The sequence below is a fragment of the Pan troglodytes genome, chromosome 6 (genome assembly GCF_028858775.2).
Source record: "Pan troglodytes isolate AG18354 chromosome 6, NHGRI_mPanTro3-v2.0_pri, whole genome shotgun sequence".
NCBI classification, from domain to species: Eukaryota; Metazoa; Chordata; class Mammalia; order Primates; family Hominidae; genus Pan; species Pan troglodytes.
In genome coordinates this window covers 29,184,487-29,201,098 of record NC_072404.2, presented here as the reverse complement: position 1 = coordinate 29,201,098, position 16,612 = coordinate 29,184,487, and the positions used below count along the sequence as shown (strand labels likewise).

The window sequence follows — 16,612 nt, the reverse complement described above, 5'->3', positions numbered from 1 at the left end:
TCCTATGTTGCCCAGGCTGGTCTCAAACTCTCGGCCTCAATTGATCCCTTGCTTCAAGTGATAACTTGGCCTCCCAAAGAGCTGGGATTATGGATGTGAGCCACCATGCCCAGCCTCTACTATACTATTTTTATATAAGGGACTTGAGCATCTGTGAATTTTGGTATCCAAGGTAGGGGGTTGCTGAAACCAATCCCTCACAGATACCGAGGGATGACTGTTTATATGTACCATGTTTTGTTTTATCCATTCATTAGTCAGAGGATGCTTGGGTTGCTTTCACCTTTCAATTATTGGCTATTTTGAATAATGCTCCCATGAACATGGGTGTAGAAGTACTTATTTGAGTCCCTGTGTTCAGTTCTTTTGGACGTATACTCAGTTAGTGCATTTGTGTTGCTGTAAAGGAATACCTGAGGCTGGGTACTTTGTAAAGAAAATAGGTTTATTTGGCTCACAGTTCCTCAGGCTATACCAGCATGGCTCCAGCATCTGCTCAGCTTCTGGCAAGGCCCAGAAAGCATTTACTCATGGTGAAAGGTAGAGGGGAGTGGGTATGTCACATGGCATGAGAGGGAGCAAGAGAGAAAAGGAAGTTCCAGCCTCTTTTAAAACAACCAGATCTCATGTGAGCTCACAGAGCAATAAATCACTTGTTACCTCAAGGATGGCACCAAGCCATTTATGAAGGGTCTGCCCCCATGACCCTAACACCTCCCACCTGGCCCCATCCCCAACACTGGGGATTGCATTTCAGCATGAGATTCGAAGAAGACACAATGTTCAAACCATATCAATACCCAGAAGTGGAATTGCTGGATCATATGGTAGGTCTATTTTTAATTTTTTTTGAGGAACTGCTGTACTGTTTTTCATAGCAGCTGCACCATTTTATCCAGCAGTGTATGAGGGTTTTGATTTTTCCACATCTGTGTCAACACTCATTATTTTCCTTTGTTTTTCTTTTTATGATGCCCCTTGAGTCATATTTTCCTTCTTTTTAAAAAATTATGGCCATTCTAATGGAGGTGAAGTGGTATCTCCTTGTGGTTTTGATTTACATTTCCCTAATGACTAATGGTGCAGAGCGTCTTTTCGTGTGACACACACACTTCTAAAAACACCTGGAGAGACCCCACCAAAGCGACAGTGGTTTCTTCTAGGGGTGGGGGGAAGTCCCTGTTTTGAAAGCAGGTGGTTAAAAAACCACCTAACGTTGAACTATTTTGAATGTTTTTATGAGCATTTCTGTGAGTAAAATGTAGCACAAGTTAATGCTGGCTAGTACCTTCTTCTGACTGAGATGTATAGAAGTATCGTATTTAGTACTTGGAACATGAGCAAGGGGATACATGGGAGTTAATAAAGCTCTTAACCTGCCTATGGACAGATTTGATTTTCTAGTGCAGGTAATGGCCGAGTAAGGATTGAACTGGTTTCCGTCGGTGTATTTATATTTTATTTAAATTGCATAGGGAAATGAGGCAACTTATTAGACCAAGTGATTAAGAGTATGGGCTCTGGAATCTGTGAGCTGGAGTTTGAATCATTTCTCCAGCATTTATCTGTCCAAGTTCTGACACTGTGAACTTTTCTGTGCTGCAGCTTACCCATCTATAACATGGAATAATGTTGCCTCATGGGATTGTGTGGATTTGAGTTAAAGTAGATAAAGCATTTGGGACAATGCTGCTGCCAGAAAGCACTCAAATGTTAGCAGCCCTGATTCATGACTGAACAAAGGCTGGTGTGGTTGGAGAGAAGAGAATGGCCTTAAAGGATGAGTGGAACACAGGGCCTTCAGGGCACTTGTTAGGGATCTCTTAGAGTTTATAGTAGGGTGTGACTTGTTCTGCTCGGCTTTTAAAATCAGTCTAGTTCCGTATTATTCTAAGTGAAGTAACTCAGGAATGGAAAAACCAAACGTCGTATGCTCTCACTCATAAGTGGGAGCTAAGTTATGAGGATGTGAAGGCATAAGAATGATACAATGGACTTTGGGTACTCGGGGGAAAGGGTGGGAGGAGGGTGAGGTATAAAAGAGTACACGTTGGGTACAGTATACACTCCCTGGGTGATGGTTGCACCAAAATCTCAGAAATCACCACTAAAGAACTTATTCACGTAAGCCAGACACAGTGGCTCACACCTGTAATCCCAGCACTTTGGGAGGCCAAGGGGGGCAGATCACGAGGTCAGGAGTTTGAGGCCAGCCTGGCCAACATAGTGAAACCCCATCTCTACTAAAAATACAAAAATCAGCCGGGGGTGGAGGCACGTGCCTGTAGTCCCAGCTACTTGGGAGGCTGAGGCAGAAGAATCGCTTGAACCCCGGGAGGCGGAGGTTGCGGTGAGCCAAGATCGTGCCACTGCACTCCAGCCTGGGTGACAGGGTGAGACTCCATCTCAAAAAAAAAAAAAAAAAAACAACTTATTCATGTAACCAAATACCACCTATTCTCCAAAAACCTATTGAAATAAAAAATAAATTAAAAATAAAAATCAGTCTAGCTCAGCATTGCCAAAGAGAAACATAATGTAAGCCCCTTAAGCTCTGGATTCGGTTTTTCCACTGTGACTTCAGTGTGGCCGGATAACTTGGACTGTTCTCTCTCAGAGGCTCTGATCACATGACTCCTAGGAGTCCTAAAGCATCATCTCCTCCCCATGTTAGAGGAGCTAACTTGTGAACATTGAAAGTGGCTAGAAAGTTGGGACGCTTTGCTCCGTGTGGTATGATGGAGGCTGAGCTTCCCTCTGGGGCTTTTCGATGATAAAGGGGATATGCAGCATGGTTTACAATCTTATTAATGGTCTGGTCTGTGGTGCTGGCTTTCTTAACTTGACAGTCATTTTCACACCAGTGTGAGGAATGGTTTGAGTGTTATCCAAGTAATTATGGTGCTAACATTTTAGAGAAATATACATTAAGGTGGATATTTCTTTATTTTGTTTTAGAGTTATATATCAATATTTAACTGGAAATGATTATTTGGAACCTGCAATACAGATTGTTCTTCATTTTGTAATATAGCCATTTCTCACAAATAGATGTAAAAGAACAGTTCCTGAGATGATCTTGCCCATGACAGATAAGTAGTTCCTGTTTGTATAAACTGTGCTGAGCTGTTTGAAGGATGTTCCCTTCATCTCCATATCCCTAGCGCTAAGGGTGATTCTGTGGAGACTTTTTGCCTCTCTTGTTGCAATGAGTAGTAGTCAAGGTGACTCCTTTCTAGAAACCCCTCCCCAATGACTGACATTGGCTTTGGTGCTTGGAAGGGGGTGTGTGTGTGTGTGTGTGTGTGTGTGTGTGTGTGTTGGCAAGGTGTTTGTTGGGGCAAGTAAGCATTAAATATCCCGCTTTGCATTTTATTAATACTTTAATCTCACTGTGATTTTTGTAATGCTTGTTCCACTTCTATATCTTTTGTATAAATTCCTGACAAATACCTGTTTGCTTATATTATTATGGACTTTTAAAGACACCTAGAACTGGCTGGGCGCAGTGACTCACGCCTGTAATCCCAGCATTTTGGGAGGCCGAGGTGGGCACATCACTTGAGGTCAGGAGTTCGAGACCAGCCTGGCCAACATGGCAAAACTCTGTCTCTACTAAAAATACAAAAAATTAGCTGGGCGTGGTGGCACACGCCTGTAATCCCAGCTTCTCGGGAGGCTGAGGTGGTAGAATGGCTTGAGCCCAGGAAGTGGAGGTTGCAGTGAGCTGAGATCACACTGCTGCACACCAGCCTGGGTGACAGAGCAAGACTCTGTCTTAAAAACAAAAAAACAAAAAAACAAAAAAACCTAGAACTAGCTTCCTTTGCCCTGTAGAACAAAAAAATAGTGTGACTCCTTTTTAACCTTTTATTGTTCATCACAGATCCTGAGCAGTGAGTTCAAAGGTAAGACATGGCCCCTTCCCTTATGAGGTTTATGGGATAGTGCAGCTCTGTTTTAGAGCCACATTGAAGGAGTAACCCATTTCCAGAGAGATTTTCAGGATATATATTGGTACACAGACTATAATGCCCGACATTGTTGTTCCATCTTCTGAAACACATAAGGCAAATGTAACAGTCAAATAAAAAAGATTTGGAATCTAAGATGGTATGTATGATAAATTACCTGCCAGCTTAAGCATGGAAGTCAGTGTGACTCTGAAAACTAGATTACTGTGACACACCTGACAATCACATCACTATGGTTAATAATCACTAGTCTAGTGGGAAAATAAAGATCAGGAAAGAGATTATAAAGTGACATTGCTTTCATTTCCAAGAATGGGTATTAGGGAGATGACGAGAGAGGTACTTTACCCAGTTTTGAGGGCGTGACTAGAGCATAGGTGTGGGAAGTACATTGGATATATGGAAGAGAGAAGTAGTACCAGGTAACTGACAACCTCTTATGCCATGTTGAAGTTTGGACAAGTTATACTGGCAATTTGAAACCACAGAAGGGTAGTAACTGCTGGCAGGAGTATATAGTCATGGAGTGTCAGGCTACAGGCAAGCATGCTAATCAGACTTGGTTCAGATAGCCCAGGAGTGATGGGACTTGAGCAGTGGGTATGAAGAATAAGCAGTCAGCAGAAGGCTTATCTGCAGAACATAAATTATCTACCTCACGCCCATAGTGGTATCAACTAAAATACAGCCAGTTTTGTGAGGGAGGTGGGGATATATCTGGTGTGTGGCTGAGAAAATCTGATCACGTTGCAGGTCAAAGACAGTTTTTTAAACTGTCTTTATTGCAGTGATCTCTATATGTGTCAATAAACTAGGCTACTAGATTGAAGAGAAGCATGAAGAAACTTGTCATGATGGTGATAGTTTAGTGAGTGTATACATAATGTCAAAGTGAATCAAATTTCTTGCAGTTTATTCTGTATTTCAATGATACTGTTACTGAACCAAACTGGTTCTGTTTGTCCATGTGCAATGGAAAGCCAAACACCAAAGCATAGGTTCTTTTGTAAAGAGAAAAGTTCGTGGTAAGACTGTCAAGCAAGGAGACAGTCAGGTTCAAATCTGTCTCCCCCAGCTGGGGGCTGGGACATATTTTATAGACAGAGGGTAATGAGGTATGATCTGATTGAATCTTACAGTGATGTGATGCCAGGAGGTGTGATCTGACTGGATCATACCAGGAGGTGACACCAGGGCTCAATCTGATTGGATCATGGATCATGTCATGTGGTGTCCACTTCTTAATTTGGTCCTGTCTCGGTCCAGGCACTTAGGTTCTGCTTGTGGTTGCATGCGTGGTTCATCTGGACAGGCTCATGTTACAGAACTTGCAACCTAGGGATCCATGGCAACTGAAGAACAAATCACCATTTTGTCACACAAAGCTGAACGAGACTAGGCCGGTTCTGTGGATGATGCTTGGCCAAAAGGCCAAGAAGTGATCAATAATACTTCAGAGTTTAAAAGGCAAAACTAGGCCATTACCTGGTAAAGTTGCTTTTAGTATTTTTTTAACAGCTTTATTGAGATATAATTCACATACTATGCAATTCACCATTTAAAGTGTACAATTATTTTTAAGTTTTTTTTTCTTTTTTTTTTTTGAGACAAAGTTTTGCTCTCGTGGCCCAGGCTGGAGTGCAATGGCGCCATCTCAGCTCACCACAACCTCTGCCTCCTGGGTTCAAGTGATTCTCCTGCCTCAGCGTCCCGAGTAGCTGGGATTACAGGCATGCGCGACCACGCCCGGCTAATTTTGTATTTTTAGGAGGTGCGAGGTTTCTCCATGTTGGTCAGGCTGGTCTCAAACTCCTGACCTCAGGTGATCTGCCCGCTTTGGCCTTCCAAAGTGCTGGGATTACAGGTGTGAGCCACCGCGCCCGGCCTAGTATGTTAATAGATACGTGCAACCATCACCACATTTTTAGGACACCTTCATCACCTCAAAAAGAAACATTTAACTGTCGCCCTCCACTTTCACTTTCCTCAGCCCATAGAAACCACTAATCTACTTTCTGTCTATCGTAGAGTTCCCTATTCTGGACATTTCATACAAACAAAATCATATAATAAGTAGTTTTTTGTGACTGTTTTCACTTAGCATAATGCCTTCTTCTCTTTCTTTCTCTCTTTCTCTCTCTCTCTCTCTCTTTCTCTCTTTCTTTCTTCGCTATACTAACAAGGTAACCATAATACTTTCAAGGTCTGTCTGTTGCAGCATGTATAAGTACCTCCCTTTTATGGTTGAATAATATTCCATTGTACAAATATACCACATTTTGTTTCCATTCATCAGTCAGTAAGCATTCATTCGGGTTGTTTCTACTTCAGACTATTATGAGTGATCTTAATTTTGTACCATTACATTCAGGAAGTGATAATCTTTGCATTTTTCATGTGATTCTTTCTGTACTGTTTATACATTTGAATGAACTTTTTTTGTTTTTTTTGTTTTTAAATAGATGGAGTCTCTATCTGTTGCCCAGGCTGGAGTGCAGTGGTGCAATCTCAGCTCACTGCAACCTCTGCCTCCCGGGTTCAAGGATTCTTCTGCCTCAGCCTCCTGAGTAGCTGGGACTACAGGTGCATGCCACCATGTCCAGCTAATTTTTGTATATTTAGTAGAGATGGGGTTTCACCATGTTGGCCTGGCTGGTCTCAAACTCCTGACCTCAAGTGATCCACCCACCTCGGCCACCCAAAGTGCTGGGATTACAGGCGTGAGCCACCGCGCCCAGCCGTGGATGAACTTTTTTTTTTAAAAAGGCTGAACATTTGAGGCTTTCACGTCCTAAATCCATAACAGGGGGGAATTCTAGAAAGACATTTTCTATGAGGCTTTACTTTGCATTTATACCCCTTCCTCCCTCCCCTGTTGTTGGAATTTAAACTTACCTAAGCATAGAGAAATGTTTCCTTTCTGGTTTAAGATTTTATTTAGGCATGGGAACTTGTGAAAGTGTTGGAAATATAGAGTGGAAAGCTTTTTGGTTTTTTTCGTGGTTTTTTTTTTTTTTTTTTTTTGGCCTTTAGGACTGTTTAAAAGAAGTATTTGTGGCTGACATAGAATGATTAGCAGTAGTGAGAGGGGACAAGAATCTAGGAGACAAAAACAGGTGCATAAGTAGCTTATGTGACAGGTAACAGGAACACTGTCTTATCTTCCTGTTTAATGCAGAATTAAGCAAAATGCGGCCGGACACTGTGGCTCACACTTATAATTCCAGCACTTTGGGAGGCTGAGGCAGGCAGATCACTTGAGCTCAGGAGTTCGGGACTAGCCTGGCCAACATGGCAAAACTTTGTCTCTACTATAATACAAAAAGTAGCCAGGCGTGGTGGCACACGCATGTAATCTCAGCTACTCAGGAAGCTGAGGCACAAGAATGGCTTGAGCCTAGGAGGCGGAGGTTGCAGTGAGCCAAGATCATGTCACTGCACTCCAGTAAGACTCTGTCTTTAAAAAAAAAAAAAAAAAAAAGCAAAATGTCAGAACTTATCAAGTGTAAGTTGTATTTATTCTTTGAGAGTTCAGTGGGCTGGAGTGGCATGATACCATTTGATAGCCCTTGATATAAAAGAGCATATTCAAATAATGGCCTGCCTTAAGATTGATGGGATTACTATAGTACAGTTCAAGTCATTTGGGGGTTGGAAATCCTTTTGAGATTTGGGAATCTTTTTAGGCTATTGACAGCCCTTTCCCTATTCTGTTGTCATTACTTCCAAGCCTTGTACATGAAACTTTGAGTAAGACATCAAAGATCCACTGAAATCCATCTATGGGGCTATGTAAAATCTCCTAAGTTGTGTTGTTAAATTTTTTCACAGCTAGGTACCAGGATTGATTCTGCACCTATTTCTTCTAAGGATTAGAGGGGTTTTTTTGCTTGTGGTTTTTTTTTTTTCTTTCTTTTTTACTTTGTTTTAAAGCCATGCTTGTTGAAGTATTATTCACAGACAATAAAACTCACCATTTAAAAAAAGTGCACAGGATTGTAGTTTCTAGTTACCTTTTTAAAGACTTTACATGGCCAGGTGTGGTGGCTCACACCTGTAATCCCATCACTATGGGAGACCAAGGTGGGTGGATCACTTGAGGTCAGGAGTTCGAAACCAGCCTGGGCAACATGGTGAAACCCCGTCTCTACTAAAAATACGAAAATTAGCTGGGTGTAGTGGTGTGTGCCTGTAATCCCAGCTACTTGGGAGCCTGAGGCAGGAGAATCGCTTGAACCTGGGAGGCAGACGTTGCAGTGAGCCAAGATTGCACCATTGTACTCCAGCCTGGGTGATAGAGTGAGACTCTGTCTAAAAAAAAAAAAGATTTACACAGAAGTTGACAACCAATAGCATTTATCTATTCTTAGGAATAGAATGTTTAACTATACAGGCAATTTTATTTTGAATATATGCAGTGAAAATTTTAATGTATATTTCTACTTGTGTGTGTGTGTGGTTTTATAACTTTAACATATTTGATGATCGGTGGCTAGTTCTCATCCACATTGACTGACTGTAGATTTTTGAAAGTGGTAACAGGTACATAGGTAATCAAAATATGGAGCTCGTTTGGTGAATCTTCATTTTCATTACATTTCCTGGACAGCTGTTCACAGATTGTGGTATAGGACATTCCTTATTCCTTTGGCCCAGACAACTTTGTTGAGCCTCATGTCAGTGAACACATCTCCTTCATAACAAATTTCCAGATCTCTTTGAATGCCCAGGGGCAGTCTTCTTGAAGCCCACTCCATGGATACCCTTGTAAATGATGATGCATTCTCAGGTCATCACCTTGTTGGTGGCAGAGCGGCCCTTCTTGTCACAACCCTTCTTCGTAGAAGCCATTCTACCAGGCCTAACTTGGAAAGGAAGAGCATGAAAGGATTGTCCCCCGATTTTTTTTTAAGTTAAAAAATTTACCTGTATCATTTATATGTGTGTGTATATAAATATTTATCACTTTGGCACTGTAGCTTTTGAAGAACATTTGTTGCCTTGACATTATTGTAGGTTTAGTCGGTATTGTTTATAGATCACAGGTGTTTAACTTTTGTAGTGTTATCTCTAAGAGTAATAAAAGTTAAGGTGGCATAAGGTAATCTGTGTGGAGAGTAATATACTTAATTACTGAACAAATTGCTTTTCAGAAGAATTAAGAAGGATGTTTATTTAATTAAACTTATTAAATTGGCAATTACCTCCTACTCCCTGAACCCCTCCTCTACCCCTGCCTCCATCCAAGTTGCTATAAAGCTCTACTATCAGTGTGGCTTTCATTTAAACACTAAATTTTATTTTGAGACAGAGTCTTGCTCTTTTGCCCAGGCTGGAGTGCAGTGGTGCAATCTCTGCTCACTGCCACCTCCACCTCCCAGGTTCAAACAATTCTCCTGCCTCAGCCTCCTGGGTAGCTGGGATTACAGGCATGCGCCACCATGGCAGGCTAATGTTTGTATGTTTAGTAGGTATGGGGTTTCACCATGTTGGCCTGGCTGGTCTCAAACTCCTGACCTCTAGTGATCCACCTGCCTTGGCCTCCCAAAGTGCTGGATTACAGGAGTGAGCCACCGTGTCTGGTCCTAAAAGCTAAATTTTAAATAACATATTAAACTGTCAACTACCTTCTAGTCCCTGAACCCCTCCGCTACCCCCACCTCCATCCAAGTTGCTGTAAAGCTCTACTATTATTAGTGTGGCTTTCATTTAAAAGCTAAATTTTAATGGTAGACATACTTTTCCTCCTGACTTCATTACTGAAGGTGGAATGAATTTGTTAGAATTCTGACTTAAGTATGAAGTAAAACATTTTTCGTATTGAAAAAATTTCATTTTTGTTTAGAAAATAAGTAGGTTGCCCACCGCACCGCCCCCCCCCCCACCTCCCGCTTTTTTTTTTTTTTTTTTGACACAAAGTCTTGCTCTGTTTCCCAGGCTGGAATGCAGTGGCGTGCTCTCAGCTCACTGCAATCTCCACCTCCCAGGTTCAAGTAATTGTCCTGCCTCGGCCTCCCAAGTAGCTGGTATTACAGGCACCCGCCACCACTCCCAGCTAATTTTTTTGTTTTTTCTTTTTTTTTTTTTAGATGGAGTCTTGCTCTGTTGCCCAGGCTAGAGTGCAGTGGCACAATCTCAGCCCACTGCAACCTCCGCCTCCTGGGTTCAAGCAGTTCTCCTGCCTCAGCCTCCTGAGTAGCTGGGACTACAAGCGTGCACCACCGTGCCCAACTAATTTTTCTATTTTTAGTAGAGACGGGGCTTCACCATGTTGATGAGGCTGCTCTCGATCCCCTCACCTCGTGATCCACCCGCCTCGGCCTCCCAAAGTGCTGGGATTACAGGCGTGAGCCACCGCGCCCTGCGAATATTTTTGTATTTTTAATAGAGACAAGGTTTTGCCATGTTGGCCAGGCTGGTCTCGAACTCCTGACCTCAGGTGATACACCCGCCATGGCTTCCCAAAGTGCTGGGATTACAGGCATGAGCCACTGTGCCTGGCCACCCTTGTTTTTAATTTAAGGAATTATGTGTTGTATATTTTATCTTTGAATGGCAATGTGAGAGGTTTCTTAATTTTTGGCGTTTATAAAATATGTCTGTGATCAACATCACATGGCAAATTCACCTGTAAAACAGACAAGCACTTTTACAGAGTACCCTTCCTATAAGATATACCAGGATTTCCTCCTGTGAAGTATTCACTTCACTCATGAAATATTTGAATGTCTTTTTGTGATTTAAGAATAGCTATAATCAGAGACAAAGATTAATGTGCTTCTGTGTGTATACCTCATGCAAAAGAATTTACCAAATAAAAATTAAATTTACCTCATGCAAAGGAAATTTACCAAATAAAAATAAATGAAAGGGCATTTCACTCATAAATAGGTATTAACCTTATTTAAAAGAAAAACCAGGCCAGGCGCTGGGTCACGCCTGTAATCTCAGCACTTGGGGAGGCCCAGCTGGGACGATCCCTTGAATCTGGGAGTTTGAGATCAGCCTGGGCAACATACCGAGACCCTCATCTCTACGAAAAACTTAAAAATTAGCCAGGTGTGGTGGCATGCACCTGTAGTGCCAGCTACTCAGAAAGCTGGGGTGGGAGGGTTGCTTGAGCCCAGTGGTTGAGGCTACAGTGATGTATGGTCGTGCCACTGCACTCCAGCATAGGTGACAGTGAGACCCTGTCCCAAAACTAAAAACAGAAGCTCACCCCAGACAAACCTTGTTATATGTTTCAAACTGGAAACAGTAGACAAAAGCCTAAAATATACCACATAAGATAAACCTTCCTTTAGAATAAATTGCTTAAGTTTAGTAGTAAATTACCATAAAATTTGTTTTCTATTTCCTGGCACCTGAAAAACATTTTCAAGGAACCGCCTTTTTAACTTTGCAGTTAGGCTAGGGCTAAGTGGCTCACATCTGTAATCCTGGCACTTTGGGAGGCCAAGGCAGGAGGATCCCTTGAGCTCAGGAGTTTGAGACCAGCCTGGGCAACATAGTAAGACCTCATCTCTACAAAAAATTTTAAAAATTAGCTGAGGGTGGCGGTGTGCACCTGTAGTGCCAGCTGCTTGGATGGCTGAGGTGAGAAGATCACTTAAACTCAGAAGGTTGAGGCTGCAGTGAGCTGTGATCATGCCACTGCACTTCAGCCTGGGTGACATAGCAAGACCCTGTCTCATAAATAAATAAATAAATAAATAAATAAATAAATAAGAAAATTTGTAGTTAAACTGATGAGTAAGTAATTTGCTATAATTTACAGAAACTTACTTTGTTTTGCTATAGCTCTTAGAAGCTAAGGACACCTGAATTTGGTTTATATTGATGAGACGTACATCTGCAGTTGGTATTATAATAAACTTATAGTTACTGTTCTAACAGCCTCTCCATTTGGATAACATGCATAGTATAATAATACAGCTACAGGAAAGATGGTAAAAACATAGACAGCTTCAAATTGTACATTTCGCAACCCCGTGTAGACTTAGAAATGTTTGCTTCATTTCACACTTTTGCTGTCTATGTATTTATGTTGGGCTTTAAATTCGACTCCAGGTAGAGTATGCACTGTGCTGTCTTCATTTTTCTAGCCTGCCTTGAGCAATCTGTTTTGTAAGAACCATTAGAGCTGTAAAAGAAGTCCTTTGGAAAAGAACATCTTATAGATAAAACTTTAGGTTTTTTTTCTCTTTTTATTTTACTTTATTTTTTAGAGACGGGGGTCTCACTATGTTGACCAGGCTGGTCTCGAACTCCTGGCCTCAAGCTATGCTCCCATCTTGGCCTCCCAAAGTACTAGGATTACAGGTGTGAGCCACCGCGCCCTGTTAAACTTTAGTTTTTAACTTGGTTCCTTGTCTAGTGACTTTGTATACAAGGAGAAAGTATGATGATGTGTTTGTGTATGTATGAGAAATATATGCTCTTTGTCCTTCAGCCTCAGGAACCAGGCGGCTGTGGCTTTGCATACTTTTCTGAGCCAGTTCTTGGTTAGCCATAGGAAATGAAATTAATGTCAGGGATCTAGGAGAGGGCAGAAGAGACAAGTCTGTGATATTTGTGGTATCCATCCCTTAGTTCTGCAGTCCAAAGCCCCAGATAATTTTTTGGCTCTTTTCCATCACAATTACTTAGTGATTTTAAGACATATTCCTGCCCTTGATAATAACTTGGGAAACTCAAAATTTATAATTTTCTCTCCCCCTCCTGATAGGTGCTGGATAGTTTACTAGTCCAGTATGGAGTGGTGGAGAGCTGTGAGCAAGGTACATGTCTTCTGAATTGCTTTCAAATTTGTAAAAGGAAGGAAGTAGAAAGAAAACTAACTTTTATTCTCTTCGTTTTTCTCTTCCTCTAGTGAACACTGACTCGGAAACTGCAGTTGTAAATGTAACCTATTCCAGTAAGGACCAAGCTAGACAGTAAGCAGCTTGAAGCTTTTAATCTATATATAATAACTAAGTTAAGTACAGTAACATATTTTGCGGATTTCTCAACTGAGAAGGGCTGGTAGGTGGCAGAGAGAAACTTTATTTTACAAAATTTGACCCTGTAATCGTGCCTTTCTTTTTAAGTTTGAATGTCTAGTAAAAATCTACATTGGTTAAAGTTGCATTACATTTTCAATATATCTTTAATGCCAATAATAGAGTGGTCTAGTATGAAACTGAATCACACCCTATTTGCAGAAGCTCTGGGCCTTGGTATTGTTGCCAAATAACATAAAGTCTCTCCCCGTCTCCCCCTCTTGTATGACACATATATTATGGCTATTTTATCTGAAGCTGGTAAGTTGGATCATGTGTTAAACAACAGTGTTAAATGATAAGTCTTCTTACTCACTGGTTACCTGATTACCATTGTCATTTAGGAGTGTGCAGACATTGGATTAATGTAATTTGCTCTTAGATTTATGGAAAAAAATATATTCCAGTGCAGTAAACAGGCAATACTTTACAGATCAAACAATCTCCCCTAGGAAAAGATAATTCTGTAGGCTGGAAAAGATCTAATAAACTGCGCACTAGAGAGAGAAATGGGGGTCCCACAAATATGGCCTTTAACAGATCTGCCCAGAATATGAACATGAAAGAATGGCATACAAAGTGCTCAGTAGCACAGCACTGGGTGTTAGCTAACTATGGAAGCCTGAACTACCTACCTCCAGATACCATACTGGCAGGAGCAGGCTGACTGTCCTCTGTGTCAGAAAGGTGAAAGAAAAGACCACACTGGCTGACTCTGAGCCCTGAAGGGGAAAAGTAAAACGAGCTGCAAGAGTAGGAGCTCAGCTAGGTTACTATAGGCAGTACTCACTCAGGAGGGACTATGAAAGAAAAGGTAAGACTGAGAAGAAGATGGAAATGTGTATAAGGTAAATGGAACTTTATTTGTAAAATCAATAACACATGGTTCAAAATATAAAAGATTTGAAGATGCACATAGTACAAATCTTCCTCCCAGTATTATTCCCTAACTACCTTATCTCTTGGGAGATAACCATGTGGAAAACAAATGCTACATGTATGTATTCCTCCTTTTACACAAATGATACCATAACATTTGAATGTTTTGTGTATATAAATATATTTTTTATAGTTACATAGTATTTGATTGTACAGATATGGCATGACTTTGATTAATCGCAATTTGGATATTTAGGTTGTTTCCAGTCTCTTGCAGTTATGAACAATATTGTAGTGAATCTGTTTTTGCATGTCGTGTGTATGTAAGCATGTATCTACATGATAAATTCCCAGAAGTAGAACTGCACTTTAAATTGTGTTATAGAGCTGGAGCTAGTTTAAATTTCCATCAGCATTGTTGGGGAGTCTTTCTCCAATTCTCCCTAACACAGGACTTTATCAAACTTTGCCAATCTAGTATGTGAAAGTGATATCTTGTGTTTTTCACTTTTCCCATAAGTGAGACTGGAGACTTTTAATATGTTTAAACACATTCTGTATTTCTTCTGTTTGTATCCTTTGTTCATGTAAAATTTTTTGGCAATTTATATAAGGTCTCGGACATTATGGAAATTGTGGTATGAGTCATAAAACAAATTTATTTTTCTTTCTCTTCTTTTTTTGACTAATTTTGTTCTTTAGTTGTATCATGTAAGAAGACCAGGAAAATTTTACCTTTTATACCTTCAGTAGAATGGGGGATAAAAGTGAGGGCAGGGAGAAAGCAGAGGCTCCATATTGTTTTAATTTTTATTCATTTTGAGGCTGGGTTATGAGACTGGCAGTCTTTTTTTTTGTATTTTTTTGTAGACATGGGGTTTCACCATGTTGCCCAGGCTGGTCTTGAACTCGTGGGCTCAAGTGATCTGCCCATCTCAGCCTCCCAAAATGCTGGGATTACAGGCATGAGCCGCTGCACCCGGCCGTGTTTTACTTTACAAAGATTTATACTGAATACTTGGTAGAGCCAAGTCCCTGTTGGAAAATAGAGGATGATGTGATAAACCCAAGGATATTTGGAGATTGTCAGAGGCCTGTTGTTGTGGCCTTATTTGAAAACTTAAATTAGCTAAAGGCAAACAAAATGCTTATTTAATAGTTAATTAGTTGAATGGGAGAACATAAGTTGGAGACATAAGCTATATAGCTTTGAAGAGGCATAAGATGAACTTTGGTAAGGATAAAGTAATTGACATTTTAGCCTTCCTCCTTTAAAAACAAAAAAACAAAGCATTAAGACTGCAAGCACAGGAAAGGTAGACTGGCTAGTCAAGGCAGAATTATTGCTGAAAAGAATCCTAACCGCGACAGCAAACTGAATGTAGACACACTGGTGTTCTCAAAATTCTTTAGCGTAGTTGTTAAGAGATTGGTAGGCTTCTGTTGATCCCAAGGAGGAAGGAAAAGGCTGTTAAGAATTGTATGATTTAGTAATTAGGTAACTTAAATAAATTAGGCATTTTGATTAGGGAAGTAGTCTTCATGTCCTTTGTTCTAATATTCAGTCAGTTAACATTTATTAAATACTAAATACTGACCAAAAGTTGCCAATAAGAATATTTGGAGAGGGACTACCTAATTTTAGTTCCTGCCTGTCAAGTGGCCTTATAAGAATATTGTTCTCACTCCCTCTGCAAGAATTCAAAGATTGAGAAAATTAGAAAGCAATGAGGTATTTTTAAAAGTTAATCTAAGGAGTGGAAAACTCAGTTTTGTGTTACAGTGGTAAAAAAAATTATCAGTTTTCTAATAAGCTTTTAAAAGGGATATGGAATATGTTTTCATTCTGTGAGGAGAATTAATTTTATTTGAGAGGCATTGGGTGTAGCAGAGAAAGCGTAAACACCAAAGTCAGGTAGCCCTGACTTAGTAACCTTGACTTCTGAGCTTTGGTTTTCTCAGCTACAAAATGAAGATTAAAGAGAAACAAATATTTGTGCATATATGCGTGTATTTATAGTTTAACCCACTGGTTCTGGGCTGCTTGGAGCAGTTTGAAGTGGCTTGAGCCTGGACTTCCAATGAACCCCGTAGGCCAGCTCCATGGGCTCCAAACATGACAGCCTGCTGCCTAAACCAACCTGGTGTCATTTCTCCATGTTTCTTGGTAGCCACCCAAAGCTCAATCTTTAGGTGAAAGGGCTATGCTGGTAATTCTCAATTTTCTCTTTGTAACATCTGTTGTTTGGAAGGCTATGTGACCTTGATGTACTTGTGAAAGTATGAGTGAGCTTGGAGGTTAAGAGTTCAATTCCAGAGCCCAGTTGCATGGAATAGACTGTGTGCCACCACTTTTCTAGCTGACTTTGGTCAAGTTAATCTGTTGTGGTTCAGCCCCATTTCTAAAATGGGAATAACTGTAGTCTTTAGCTAATGAGGCTACTGAGAAAAACTAAGATAATGCCTCCAAAACATGTTTCATAATACCTGTAAGGTAGAGCTCAAAAGTTAGCAGCTATTATGTATTTTTCCAACATGTTTGATTGCTGCTTCTGCTCCCCTGTTATTGTTTGGTATACTTCATTTCCAGTGATGGCTGGTCACTGATGCTGAGGAGCCAGGCAGCTAGTTTTAACGTGGTTGTAGCTGCCTCTGTTAGTTAAAGCTCTATGAATGTCACTTAAGAGGAGTCCTCAAATATGGCTATGTCTTTAAGAC

General features: G+C 40.7%; 1 protein-coding gene across 6 annotated transcripts in view; it reads left to right on the top strand.

The window, feature by feature from the left end:
* Positions 1 to 16,612, top strand: part of IGF2BP3 (insulin like growth factor 2 mRNA binding protein 3) — a 153,724-nt gene that overhangs the window by 89,500 nt on the left and 47,612 nt on the right. For 3 of the 6 annotated variants that reach the window (XM_001157593.7, XM_063814126.1, XM_063814127.1), the window contains 2 exons: positions 12,703 to 12,754; positions 12,847 to 12,910. The exons of the other annotated variants lie outside the window; for them this stretch is intronic. In XM_001157593.7, coding sequence (XP_001157593.1) covers positions 12,703 to 12,754; positions 12,847 to 12,910 — 116 coding nt within the window. The remainder of the gene's footprint in view (positions 1 to 12,702; positions 12,755 to 12,846; positions 12,911 to 16,612) is intronic. 6 annotated transcript variants of the gene reach the window in all.